The 14,624-nt window shown below is 38.3% G+C and overlaps 1 protein-coding gene across 1 annotated transcript; it reads left to right on the forward strand.

Annotated features, from left to right (window-relative positions):
- Positions 1-10,204: 10,204 nt before the first annotated feature.
- Positions 10,205-14,005, forward strand: LOC130571191 (transcriptional regulatory protein AlgP-like). The gene is made up of 3 exons (XM_057362002.1): positions 10,205-13,457; positions 13,771-13,837; positions 13,925-14,005. Exons 1-2 carry the CDS (start codon positions 12,708-12,710, stop codon positions 13,774-13,776), a joined length of 756 nt encoding a protein of 251 aa, XP_057217985.1. The 5' UTR covers positions 10,205-12,707; the 3' UTR covers positions 13,777-13,837; positions 13,925-14,005.
- Positions 14,006-14,624: the final 619 nt, after the last annotated feature.

The raw sequence follows: 14,624 nt of genomic DNA on the forward strand, positions 1-14,624 counted from the left end.
TTGCTGTCACTGTCAGCCCTATCGTTGAAAAAATGTGAAATGTGCAGTGTAGTAATTACCTTAATTTGTCAGAGGCAAAATAAATAATTGAAATGGTTTTCAATACCTTACCATGATTTTGTAAGTGGCATTAAAAATCTGGAGCTCTATTAATTATTTTGGCACACTTAGGACAAAGCCAATGGCTCCTTTTATCACATTTTCGCTCTGGGCAATTGCAAGGTATATGGTAAACTTGCCTAAAATGCCAAAAACATGTTTTTAGATTTTGTAATAACATTGCATATTTTGTATATCTTTTTGGAAATTAAATTAATTTTCAGAGATTACTCACTGTTGCCATCATCTTCAAATTATATAGCAAATCGAATATGCCGAATAGACAAATGATATTCTGATGCTGTAACCGATGTACAGCAGTAACAACAGTCATGATCACCTCCAATTTTTAAAAACTCATCTTTGCTGAGAAACTCAAAATTAGAAATAAAGCATTAAAAAAAGTGAAATTAACATACTCATTTGATGACTTGATAGCATATAAAAGAGCACATGCAGTTGTGAGAAGAGTAATTAGGGTAAATAAAAGAAATTACTGGAGCAATTTTTGTGATGAAACTGGCGAGATTACTGACATTAGTGAATTGTGGAATATGATTAGAAAGATGGGAGGGATCCAAGTGGATAAAGGTGTCCCAGCTTTACTTAAAGGAGATAAGTGTGTCATAACTAATGAAGAAAAGGGGGAGGAGCTAGCAGAAGCTTTTGTAAAGAGTCATAGTAATAGTAACATATCAGAAGTATGAGTGAGAATCCTAATATACTGATCCAAAGAATGCCTGACGGTGACGTACTGGATGAAGATTTCACCATTTATGAGTTGAAACAGGCACTGCAAGGGGTTAGGCAAACATCCCCAGGGAAAGACGATATCTGTAATGAAATGATAAAACACCTTTCAGACGTGTCCCTGAGTGTTATTGTACAGGTTTTCAATAAGGTATGGGAACTAGGTAAACTTCCCTCTTCATGGAAGCATGGAGTGATCATTCCTATCGCTAAGCCCGGTAAAAATCGTTCTTTAGCTACTAATTATAGGCCAATTGCATTAACATCAAACTTGTGTAAATTAATGGAAAGAATGGTGGTAGCCAGGTTAAATTATACAATAGAAAAGGAGAGTATTCTTTGCCCTCATCAAAGCGGTTTCAGAAAAGGGACGAAATACTATGGACTCAGTTATATGTTTACAATCAGATATCAGAAAGGCAATGGTGAATAAAGAGGTACTAACTGGAGTGCTCTTTGATGTGGAAAAGGCCTATGACATGCTATGGAGAGAGGGGCTTCTAATTCAGTTCGATAGGATGGGCATTAAGGGGAAAATGTATAATTGGATAGATGGATTTTTTACTCAATAGGATTATTCAAGTGAGGGTTGGGACAAGTTATTCCAGGATTTTCGTATACTATTGATAATGAAACACCACAAGGTAGTGTGTGTGGCCCAGTGTTATTTAATATCATGATTAATGATACATTTTCTAAAGTTGGACACGGTATTGGTAAATCCCTGTATGCAGATGACGGTGCTTTGTGGAAAAGTGGAATAAANATTCTACTTAACGTTATTTTATTTATCTGTTATATTGAAGAGACCTTTTTGAAGGACTTTGGTTTACTTATGAGCACTTGAGCTTAAATGAGACTTAGGGTGTTTGTAATGACGTAGGTTATGGTGTCGACCATGATTTGTTGCAATTTTGAGGTGTTCAGTCTTATTATGATTTAAGAAAATAAATGCGATTGCTCACCTCACAAATCAACTGTTTCTAGTTTTTCACTGATGTGTCTCTTAAGTGTTGAGGAAAAGTGCTGCTTTGAGCCTACATTCAGTATGAGTAAAATACTCAAGTACTGTTAAAATCAGATACTCTAAGACTTTTACTCAAGTCGTTTTGGAATTGGTGACTTGTAACTTGTAATGGAGTAGTTTTCACTGCAAGGTATCTGTACTTTTACTTAAGTATGGTTTTCAGGTACTCTTTACACTTCTGGCTATTTGAGTTTACAACTTGACACTTCAGTTCATTATATTGTGTGTTTGTGTTTTCTGAATGAGAACATGGTTAAACCTTTGCAAATTGAGGCTGTTTGTGTGTGGGGTTTGTACAAGTTGGTGTATTGTTCTGAGAATGTGTTTATAGTTGTCAGAAAATGGTGAGTTGTTTCATGAATTGTGTGTTAGCAATCGAGAAAAACTGTAACTAAAGATCATGTTCCATGAAGATGTTTAGTAAATTTCCTACCGGAAATATATCAAAACTTTATTTTTGTGAGTGGATGCAGCAAAATCGCTAACAAAAATGGCCAGAAGCACGCTTACAAACTTCACTCGCTGCTGCCTGCTCTTTGGGAATTACCCACTCAAGGTTGGCATCTATGTAAAGCTTAAAATTTCAGCTTTCGGGTTCCTCTACTCTCCACATGATGTCACAGCCTCAAAAAAGCCACTAACCCCTACCAACATTAAACAACAACATAAACAATTTTACCAGGTAATATAGTTACATTTGAACTGTAGGTTGTTTATGCATGTCATCCATACCTGGCAACATGGTTCGTCTTACCAGAATTTAGAGTATAAATTTACATTCAGTGAGGTTGTACACCTATTGACGTGCTGTAAATCCAATTGTCTCCCATCCACTGGCACAATTCAGTGTGTTGAATCTTCCATCATTTAAATACATCTCAACACGCCCCATGTTGTGTTGGTCAACGGCACGTTGTTGTTAAGTTCACTCGTCTATTATTGCTCACTGTGTCAGAGCCCAGTGGAATGAAGAAGTTGGAAGGGCCGGCGTGGTTTGATGTGCTCGAAATTCACAGGATTGCATCAACCACTATTTAATAGAAGGCCTTGTGTCCTACGATTGAACTTCACATGTAGGAATGGTGAAAATTTAAATATAGCGGTGAAACAATTACTTGGCAATTTGTCATAGATTTGAGTGTTTGCACTGAACAAGACATTCAACAAACCGTAATTAATTACTTATTACCAGATTTGCAAGACAGATTTACATTTACATTTACATTTAGTCATTTAGCAGACGCTTTTATCCAAAGCGACTTACAGATGAGGGAAACAACTGAAGCAATTGGAACAACATAAGGACAACAAAAAGCATAAGTGCAATAAAAGAAAATTGGTCTCATATAGCCTATCACAGTATACAGAGCTAAGTTTTTTTTTTTTTGAAAGAGTAGGAAAGAGATAGAAGTCAGAGCTGTTCAGTCAGGTGTTGACGGAAGAGATGTGTTTTCAGACGGTTCTTAAAGATGGCTACAGAATCTGCTGATCTTGTAGCAGCGGGCAGATCATTCCATAAATGTGGAACCGATCCAGAGAAGGTACGTGAGAGAGATCTTTTACCTTTTTGGGATGGCACCACAAGACGTCGTTCGTTTGCAGAGCGTAGGGATCTGGCGGGTATATACTGTAAGTCTGCATTAGCGAGTGAAGGTAAGGGGTAACGGTCATTTATTCCCTTCTCATTTATACGTTTCATTGAATATTACCACCGCTTAACAGCCCTATAACCAGTTCAGAAATGGAGTTAGCTGCTAAACTAACACATAAGCATTGCTAAATAGTATGACACATAGTATGGCAATGTACAGTGTTTTCTATAACAATCGTACACAATTAATTTCTTATGAATTCATATGAATTAGCCAGCTCGTACAATACTTCTGAATTCCCTTAACATCAGGCTGATCTTTCTTTAGTGCATGTGAAGAACAGATGTATCTTATTAATAAGTGGGGCGGTCAGAGTCGGTATAGATTTTCGTCTTTGCCTTCGGGTGCTTTTAAAATTGATGACCTTGATTAACGCTTTTTGTGACCTGCAGAAATCGAAATGAATCAATGCGACCTGATCTGAATTATATGCGGGCGATACACGCCGCTGCTTGCTTTTAGACAGACTATTGTGTGCTTGTGACAGATGTTAATTACTTTACCTCATAAACATGCAAATAGTTTGACCACAATCTTATTACAAAACATCTTTCTTCTAACCTTGCAAGGCTCCCTGTCATTGATTTAGCACTCCAGAGAGTACAGTTAAAAAATATTACATTTACTGCTAACTATGGCATAATCTACATGTTCTTCATTCACACATAAGAGAGTTGTTTCCGCACTCGATTGCAGCTTCTGAACTCAAGTTTGATTCAAGCCTTCCCCGCAGCTGTTTACAGCTGAAGCTAGACTGCAACTCAGGACGACAGCACATGTGTTATTAACTATTTGTCCCTTCGGATTTACAACCAAAACTTCACACACGGAGCATCAAGAAATGTGAAAAAATACGAGCTGCATGCTCACCGTAGGCAATTTATTTAGAGACAAGGAGTTTTGAGAACTGCATTATATTATAATAAGTGTGACCGCAAGCATGCAAATACGAGAATTATACATCGTAATACAACAGTTTGTTCATGTCCTCAAATCTGATTAGACAGCAGGCTTGAGTTGTGATATTGAAGCAAAAAACAGCACTGGAACACATTACAGCAACCATAACAGCAACAGTAACCATTACTCCTGTACGACAGGGTTAACCCAAAATCTGTTTAGAGAAGTCGTGCCACTCGGCGGCCATCTTTGCAACACTCCTCCGGGCAGTTATTACATAATTCAAACAAGACGTGAATGGGAATACAGATATTTCTACAATCGCCGGCTAAAATCCCAATTAAATGTTGTATTTAAAAACAACATTTAAAAATGACGTAAACTGTACCATAACGTTTGTTTCCTATGATCAAATTGCATTTAAAACATTATTTTTCATGTTGATATAGATACTACGCATCCGCAGTGCTTTCGCTAGGGCGGCCATATTGAGCTTTGCGTTCCTCCCCATTCATTTCAATGGCAGTGACACATCTTGTTAATATTAATATCTTTGGTTAACCTCAGCAGACGTGTCACAGGTAATCACACCCTTAGTCACGCTACCTCTCTCTCGCCTCGTCTCATATGCTTCCTGCCTCCCTGTTAATCTTGTACATGCTCAGAAAAACACCATGGTGTTGTTGCTATTTCTAGACTGTGACACATTTTAGCTGCCTTAAGTCATAAAGGTACACTCAGATTGGCTTAAGTCAATTCAACATACATTTAAAAAAAATAATGCTGCTTCTTCACAGAAAAACAGTCAAAGGTTCTCTTAACTGGCGCCGTCCCGTATACGGGACAGCTGAATTACTACAAGATTTGGCAAGTGAATTCTTATCTTATTGTGACAAACCTTATATCGTTGGAAAGTCTAAGTCCCTAGAAAACATATTTCATCACAGTTTTATAGAATAATGTATGTAGGACGAGTAATTGTTTCTTTTTTTTAAAGAGCGTGCTTAAAATCTTTATTTCCTTTCAATTGTCACAGTTCCGTATACGGGACACCCACATTTGCTTCCATATTTTTGTGGAATTCTGATCTTATCATGACAAACTATATATCGTTGTAAAGTATCAGTGTTTTATCAAATAAAGTATGTAGGAAGTGTAATTGATTCATTAATGACAAGAGTGTGTATCAAAAAATAAATACTGCCTACGGAACGCTTACATTTACTTCAATACTTTGCATGTGAATTCTGATCTAATCATGACAAACTATATATTCTTGGAAAGGTCTAAGACTCTAGAAAACACATTTGTTCAGTGTTTTATAGAATAATTTAAGTAGGAAGAGTAATTGATTTTTAAATAATAATTGATTTATAAATCAATTCATAAAGTGTGCATACAAATTTGATCAAATGATACATGATCAGCTATGATACATGATCAAATTTCAGATTTAAGTTAAACCTGAAATGAAGCCTATAAGGGCCCCCTAGTGGATTTTGGTGGTAGATCAGCTAGAAAACTCACAGACACGTCAAAATTTGGTTTATCAAGACCAAACTTGATACAACACTTGGTGACCCTTGGGACATTTGACTTATGAAATTTTGGGGCTGTTTTTGTAAAAGAAAAACATAAAGCTTTCAGAGTTTTTTTATTACAAAAAATATGACAAAATAATAAAAAAAATTGTGACCCTGGACAACAAAACCAGTCTTATGGGTCAATTTTTCGAAATTGAGATTTTTACATAATCTGAGAGCTGAATAAATAAACATTCTATAGATATATGAGTTGATAAAATAGGACAATATCTGGCTGAGATACAACCGTTTAAAACTCTGGAATCTGAGAGTGCAAAAAAATCAAAATATTGAGAAAATTGCCTTTGAAGTTGTTAATCAAGGGCACTGTGGCAGACCATCCACTCACAAAAATAAAGTTTTTATATATTTAAGGTAGAAAATTTACAAAATATCTTCATGGAACATGATCTTTACTTAATATCCTAATGATTTTTGGCATAAAAGAAAAATCGATAATTTTGACCCACACAATGTATTTTTGTCTTTTACTAAAAATGTTCCCGTGCTACTTAAGACTGGTTTTGTGATCCAGGGTCACAATTGTGCAATAATCTGCTAATTGTCTTCTTTCAAATGAGACCAACCATAGGTCTTTATTCCAAAGAATTCATGAGTTACAGCCATTTTAGTGCCAACAGTGCGTTTTCATGTGTAGGCTCAAAAATGGCTGCACCACTTAAAGGTACAGTTTGTAACAATTTTGCAGTAAAATATCCAAAAACCACTAGGCCAGTGTTATATATTTTATTCAGCTGAGTACTTCAATATCTCAAATTTTTCCGACTACTTGTAAATTATGAGAAAATCGCCATTGTAAACAGTGACACGGGGCTGTACAGTCGCCTGTCAATGGNTTCCAAAAGAGTGTAATAGCTCTGTAAACGCCACTGCTAATGCATCGTTAGCACTATCTACGTGGATATTAAAGTCTCCGACAATTAGTACTTTATCAACGTTAACCAATAGGTCCGATAGAAGTCCGCAAACTCTTTCAGAAAATCAGTGTAGGGACCAGGGGGTCTATACACTGTAGCCAACGTACAAGAAAGCAATATTTTTTTACTTCATTGGAACAATTATGTTCAACGCAAGCACTTCAATGTATTTAAATTATGCTCGTTCTCTGAGTTACAGTAAGAAAGTCTCTAAAGATTGTTGCGACACCGCCACCTCGACCAACCGACTGGCTCATGCATATAACAGTAGCTTGGTGGGTACACTCATTTAGACCGTAATAATCATTTGGTTTAAGCCAGGTTTCGGTAAGGCAAAGTATATCAAAACTGTTGTCTGTGATCATTTAATTTACAATAACTGCCTTTGAATTTAGTGATCTAATATTAAGTAGGCCGAACTTTATGAGTTGGTTTTGGTCGTTTATTACATTGTCTTCAGGTTTAATCACGATCAGATTTTTTCTCTGAGTTTTGCTAAATTATTATTTTGTAGTATTATTCGGGGGCAGATACAGTCTCTATGCATTTGGAAGCAGTAACATTTATAACAGTTGAGTGGGAGGAACACAGACTATGGTTAAAGTTTTGACTTACCGTGGGAGACAGCTTTTTACACAGCGTTTTACGTCTTATTTTTATGTTGTTCATGCTATTTATTTCGCTGTGTTATCCTTGAGTTGCTGTATTAAGATATGGTATATAAATACGTTTTCCTTAAAGGAAATGTATTAGATAAAAATTATAAAACCAATTATTACATTAAATTTGTTTAAAATGCTTAATATAATTTTAACACGTTTGGTGGTGTACACAGCCAGTATGGAAAAAAAAAAACTTTAATAGCAAGCAAAAGTATATTACAAATGTTACATACAGCAATGTTTAAAAAAGTATATATATTTATTGTGTTTGACTACTTAGTCCCCCAGTGAATCTCAGCAACTTCCCCCTCAGGGTGTATTTATTTGAAATTACAGTTCAGTTATTTATTTTGTTACAACAGTAACATACAATGATACAAAATGCACTATATTACAAAATATTTACATATATTTACATTTCTTACATAATATTTTACATATGTAACATGAAACATATTTATGAACTCCCATCTCCTCAAAAGGGGTTGGGAAAAGTTTCTGGCTGACGTTCAATCAGAACCATTGTGGATTAGTACATTGCACCCTGTGAAAGACAAATAGTACACTTAAATAAGCATTTCATAAATGTGTTAGCCAGAAAGGAATAACAACAGAAAAGGAAGACTTACTCCAAAGAAATGTTTGACTGTAATGCCATTTCTGCCTGGTACCTGTGAAAGCCCTCAGTCATGGAGAATAATGAGGGTTACCTTTTAGAAGCCCTTTTTCTACCATCTCGTTTATGGAATTACTGCTTAGTGCTGGTGGTGAAATATATGGAACTGCTTTCCTGGTCCTCTCAAGGTGGTGGTAGGTTTCCACTCTGGTCTGCTATGCCCATAAGTCCCTACACTCATCCATTTAGCAATCATAGTGCTGTGCTGGTAAACACTTCTGTACATGTATGGGAAGTCTCAGACCATGGGAATGTTTGGTTGTAACAAAGTCCATTCTTTGGGTCAATGCATATCATTGGTTCCTGTCCAGCGTGCTGCTCTCTTTCATGTCTTCTTAAGTTTGACATGCTGCTGAAATGAATGCCACATTTCTGGCACATTCTTTTTCCTTGTTACTCCTGATGTAAATTATCAGTCTGTTCACAGGGTTCTTCCTCATCTGAGAAAAATATGACAGATTCCACTGTGGTTATTATAATTTTAGTTAAAAGGATTTTTTTCAATCTGTTGATTGGTTGAGTTACATTTGTCAGTGTACTCACCAGGTTTTGCTGTCACTGTCAGCCCTGTTGTTGAACAAATTTGAAATGCGCAGTGTAGTAATTACCTTAATTTGTCAGAGGCAAAATAAATAATTTAAATGGTTTTCAATACCTTACCATGATTTTGTAAGTGGCATTAAAAATCTGGAGCTCCATTAATTATTTTGGCACACTTAGGACAATGCCAATAACTCCTTTTATCACATTTTCGCTCTGGGCAATTGCAAGGTATGGTAAACTTGCCTAAAATACCAAAAACATGTTTTTAGATTTTGTAATAACATTGCATATTTTGTATATCTTTTTGGAAATTAAATTAATTTTCAGAGATTACTCACTGTTGCCATCATCTTCAAATTATATAGCAAATCGAATATGCCGAATAGACAAATGATATTCTGATGCTGTAACCGATGTACAGCAGTAACAACAGTCATGATCACCTCCAATTTTTAAAAACTCATCTTTGCTGAGAAACTCAAAATTAGAAATAAAGCATTAAAAAAAGTGAAATTAACATACTCATTTGATGACTTAATAGCATATAAAAGAGCACAGGCAGTTGTGAGAAGAGTAATTAGGGTAAATAAAATAAATTACTGGAGGAATTTTTGTGATGAAATAGGCGAGACTGAAATTAGTGAATTGTGGAATATGATTAGAAAGATGGGAGGGATCCAAGTGGATAAAGGTGTCCCAGCTTTACTTAAAGGAGATAAGTGTGTCATAACTAATGAAGAAATGGCGGAGGAGCTAGCAGAAGCTTTTGTAAAGAGTCATAGTAATAGTAACATATCAGAAGATATGAGAATGCGGAGAGACCAAAGTATGAGTGAGAATCCTAATATACTGGTCCAAAGAATGCCTGACGGTGACGTACTGGATGAAGATTTCACCATTTATGAGATGAAACAGGCACTGCAAGGGGTTAGGCAAACATCCCCAGGGAAAGACGATATCTGTAATGAAATGATAAAACACCTTTCAGATGTGTCCCTGAGTGTTATTGTACAGGTTTTCAATAAGGTATGGGAACTAGGTAAACTTCCCTCTTCATGGAAGCATGGAGTGATCATTCCTATCGCTAAGCCCGGTAAAAATCGTTCTTTAGCTACTAGTTATAGGCCAATTGCATTAACATCAAACTTGTGTAAATTAATGGAAAGAATGGTGGTAGCCAGGTTAAATTATACAATAGAAAAGGAGAGTATTCTTTGCCCTCATCAAAGCGGTTTCAGAAAAGGGACGAAATACTATGGACTCAGTTATATGTTTACAATCAGATATCAGAAAGGCAATGGTGAATAAAGAGGTACTAACTGGAGTGCTCTTTGATGTGGAAAAGGCCTATGACATGATATGGAGAGAGGGGCTTCTAATTCAGTTCGATAGGATGGGCATTAAGGGGAAAATGTATAATTGGATAGATGGATTTTTTACTCAATAGGATTATTCAAGTGAGGGTTGGGACAAGTTATTCCAGGATTTTCGTATACTATTGATAATGAAACACCACAAGGTAGTGTGTGTGGCCCAGTGTTATTTAATATCATGATTAATGATACATTTTCTAAAGTTGGACACGGTATTGGTAAATCCCTGTATGCAGATGACGGTGCTTTGTGGAAAAGTGGAATAAATATGGCACGTGTGGTAAGCTGTATGCAGAAAGAAATCAAGAAGTGGAGAAGTGGGCTAACAAATGGAGCTTTAGGATGTCTATAGAGAAAACAAAAGTATTGTGTTGTTCTAAGAAAAATAAATGACCAAGTGTTGACCTCAAACTATATGACAAGGTATTAGAGCAGGTCTCTGAAATGAGGTTTCTAGGGGTCTGGTTGGATTCAAGACTAACGTTTGCATCGCACATCAAGAAACTAGTAGAGAAATGTAAAAAAGGAAGTAACGTTCTCAGGTGTCTTGCAGGAGTAGACTGGGGTGCAACGCGTTACTCTTTGAAGAGAATATACTGTGCAATGATAAGGCCAATTATAGACTATGGTGGCATAGTATACAGCTCAGCAGCGTCATACCTACTAAAGAAAGTGAATGGAGCACAATCTCAGGCACTGAGAATAGCATGTGGAGCATTTAGAACATCTCCAATTTCAGCATTTTAAATGGCAGGAATGCCTTTAGAAATCCAGAGAAGTAAACTGAAAATGGCACACTGGTGCTCTTTAAGGGGACACATAGATTCTCATCCAGTTAAGGATGTGTTAAGAGAATGTTGGGAGCATGAGTATACTAGCTTTAATAGTTTTGGGTGGAATGGCGATAAAGATGCAAAGGATATAGGTATAGATGGTATTGTCATGAGAAATACGGAAGTCACGTCAATAATATCCCCTTGGTTGTACAGAATGCCTGGTGTGGATCTCCAAGTGAACTGCATAAAGAATGATAAGAACAGGTGTTTAGGAGTAGCAGAGAACAATTATTTGACCCAGAAGTATAATGATAGTGTCCAGATATATACAGATGGGTCCAAAAATATAGAATCAGGAAATACAGCATCGGCTACATATACACACCTTATATGGGTCATAACATTGTTAAAAGGCTTTCTAATGATGTTTCAGTATTTACAACAGAACTAGTGGCAATATTAATGGAAATAATGTGGGTGGAAGAATCAAATATCAAACATGTAGTCATATGCTCGGATTCTTTTTCAGCATTGTGCAGTTTAAATAGTGGTAAATCAGATGCTAGACAAGACATCCTATGCGACATATTACAGATCCTACACAGAATGAATCCGCTAGATACATGTGTTACATTTATATGGGTACCAGCTCATGTAGGAGTGGAAGGGAACGAGTCGGTGGATAAAATGGCAAGGGAGGGATTGAAGAAGAATGAAGTTGATATTAAGATACCGTTAAGCAAAGCTGAAGCAAAGTGTATAATAAAGAGAGCTGTTTTAAGCATATGGCAAGAGAAATGGAATAAGGAGTTAAAAGGAAGACACCTTTTTAGTATCCAAGATAAGGTAGGGAGTGAAAGGAGTAAATATGGAACCAGAAGAGATCTTTTCGCCATCTTGCATTGGAGTGGCTTGGATCGTGACCTGATTGGAAGGCAAGTTAGATTTGATTAAATGTGTCTGTTTTTAGCATATGTAAATGTGTTATTAGTGATGTCTATAATGTATTACACTGATTTCAATACATAGTTATGAATTTTTTGTCTAGGCCACTAGGTAGCTATCGTTTACTGTCATGGCTCTGCTTCATTTAGTCATGTTTTTCTTGGTCCTGTAGCAGAGCCATGACAAAGTCTGTGGTTATGTGTGGTGAGAAACGCCCCTCTCGTTTCCTGTATTGTCTCCCTGCCGTGTCTTATGTTTCACACCTGCCCTCGCTCGTTATCCTTCATTTGTCTTACCTATTTAATGCCCTCTTGTTTCATTGTCTCTTTGCTCGTGGATTGTACTGTGTACGTTTGGTCTTCGTTTGTTGTGCATACCGGTTTGATGTCTACCTTACGCTCCATGTTCGCTGTGTCCTGTGTTCCGGTGTTTTGCTGTGAATCCCCTGTCTTAGTAAGTGTTTAGTTTAGCCCTTTGTCAAGTATTGTCTAGTTTAGTGTTAGTTAGCCTAGGTCCTGTTGAGTCGTTTATTATTTTGTTACCTTTTCGTTTACCTCCTCGTGGGTGTTTTGTTTCTGTTTTTGTTAGTAATGAAGTCTTGTTTGTTAACCCCGTCATTGCCTGCCTGCAATTGGGTTCTTCTTCCTACCAATCCCTGACAGAATCCACGAGCCATACATAGAACCCAGCGGGCGGCATGGAGTCGGACGAGGCGTACAGGAGCCGCCAGGCTCACGTCCTGTTCGGCTTCCGCCAGAGGGGGACCCCGTGAAAGACTTCGCCATGGACTTCCTGTCCACCACGCGCTACTCTGGGTTCACCGAGGCAGAGTTGAAAGTAATATTCAACAGCTGCCTCGATGAACCCTTCGAGCCAGCTGAGATGCGCCGGTTGAGACACCTGGACTTCGCGGACCAGGTCGAACTCGCGATGAATCGTGAGGAGCCCAGGGGAATGTCCATGGCGGAGCCTCTCATGGGGCTGGCGGCTATCCCCGAGGACGGTCCCTTGCGGATCAGGTTTGTGGGCGTCGCCACACCGTCCTCTCCGCCGCCAGCGAGCCTCGGCGGGAAGCGGGGGAGACGTGAGTCCTGGGGCTCCACGTCTGAGGAGTCCCAGCCGGAGCCAGCCGCACCCTTTGCCTCTTTCCTTCAGCCGACCTCCAGGCCGGTGGCTCGGCTGAAGAGAAAGAGGCAGCGGCGGGCAGCACGGACTTCCCTCCCTGCCGGAGCAGCAGCCGGCATCTCAGCCGGTGCAGCAGCCGGTGTCCAGCCCGGTGTCCAGTCCGGTAATACAGTCGGCATCCAGTCGGCGTCCAGTCCGGCGTCCAGTCCGGTGATCCAGCCGGCGTCCAGTCCGGTGATCCAGCCGGCGTCCAGTCCGGTGATCCAGCCGGCGTCCAGTCCGGTGATCCAGCCGGCGTCCAGTCCGGTGATCCAGCTGGCGTCCAGTCCGGTGCAGCCGGCGTCGAGTCCGGTGGTCCAGCCGGCGTTCAGTCCGGTGCAGCCGGAGTCCAGTCCAGTGATCCAGCAGGTACAGCAGCCGGCCTTCCAGCCGGAATATATATATTGCCTGCCTGCAATTGGGTTCTTCTTCCTACCAATCCTTGACAGTTTACGTGGTGCTCATAAACTAAACCTTTTTCTCATTGACCAGTATTAATGGGTGGGTCAAGAAGTAACGTAACCCACTAAAATATATTCTGAAGTATGACAGTAACAGTTTTGGGACCACAATGACTTCCACAATATGGAGGGAAAAAAACGTTGTACTATATAAGAGCATGGTTTGTTCATCTCAAAACTTGGGAATTTTGTAGAAAAATATTGTCTCCTCAACTTTTAAGGTTTAAAGTGGTATCTGCATGGACTGTCAGTGGAGAGAAATGATTATGGATTTGGAGTGACATGAGGGTGAGTAAATCATGACAATTAACAACACCCTTTAAAATGCCTTGCTTAAGTTGTAAATTGCTGACTAATTTCACGTTTTTTTTCCAGAAATTGTTAAGCTTGATTGAGCCTGACGTGCCTATGTGTCTATCTCAACAAATACCTGAGACACTCGTCAAAGAATATGTGGTAAGTGTATGTCAACCTACTCCTTATGTTATAAATGTCTTAAGGATAAATGTACATTGATTCTTAATTCTTAAAGTTCTCATTGGCATCACAGCTTATGCCCGTTTTTGTGTAGTGTGCAGTACGGCTGAAACATTCCTCTTGTAACTCGAGTAATTCGAATACAAAAAATCTTCCAGTCAAATAAATAAAATGGGAAGAACTTTGAAAACACTGAAAATTTGTTTATTTAAATTTGCAGCAATTTAATAGCTTTGTTTTCTAGCATATCACTCGAGCATCATCATTTTCAGTGCTTGCATTTTTAATTTGTTCAGAAACCAAAAATGGCACTGGGAAGAATCGCAATACATTTAGGTTGGTTTGCTGGCTTGCAGGTCTACGAAAAGTGCATTCATGGTGAGTCGAGTACATTTTATGAAACCTGTGCAAACCTGTTCTAAAATTGTTCCCATCATTTTACAAATATACATTTAAACGAATCTTCATATATAAAATGTCAGAGTTTGCAAAACAACATGCTTTAAAAATCTCTGAACAACTCTGTGACTGGCATTGGGACAAAACTCATTCTTCTTTGTTTATCCTCCAGGACTATGAAAGTGAAGAGGCTAAATCT

The sequence above is a fragment of the Triplophysa rosa genome, linkage group LG20 (genome assembly GCF_024868665.1).
Source record: "Triplophysa rosa linkage group LG20, Trosa_1v2, whole genome shotgun sequence".
Lineage (NCBI taxonomy): Eukaryota > Metazoa > Chordata > Actinopteri > Cypriniformes > Nemacheilidae > Triplophysa > Triplophysa rosa.

Bases quoted from the DNA above. Each gene is read 5' to 3' on its own strand.
- LOC130571191 (XM_057362002.1), top strand. From the start codon at position 12,708: ATGGACTTCCTGTCCACCACGCGCTACTCTGGGTTCACCGAGGCAGAG.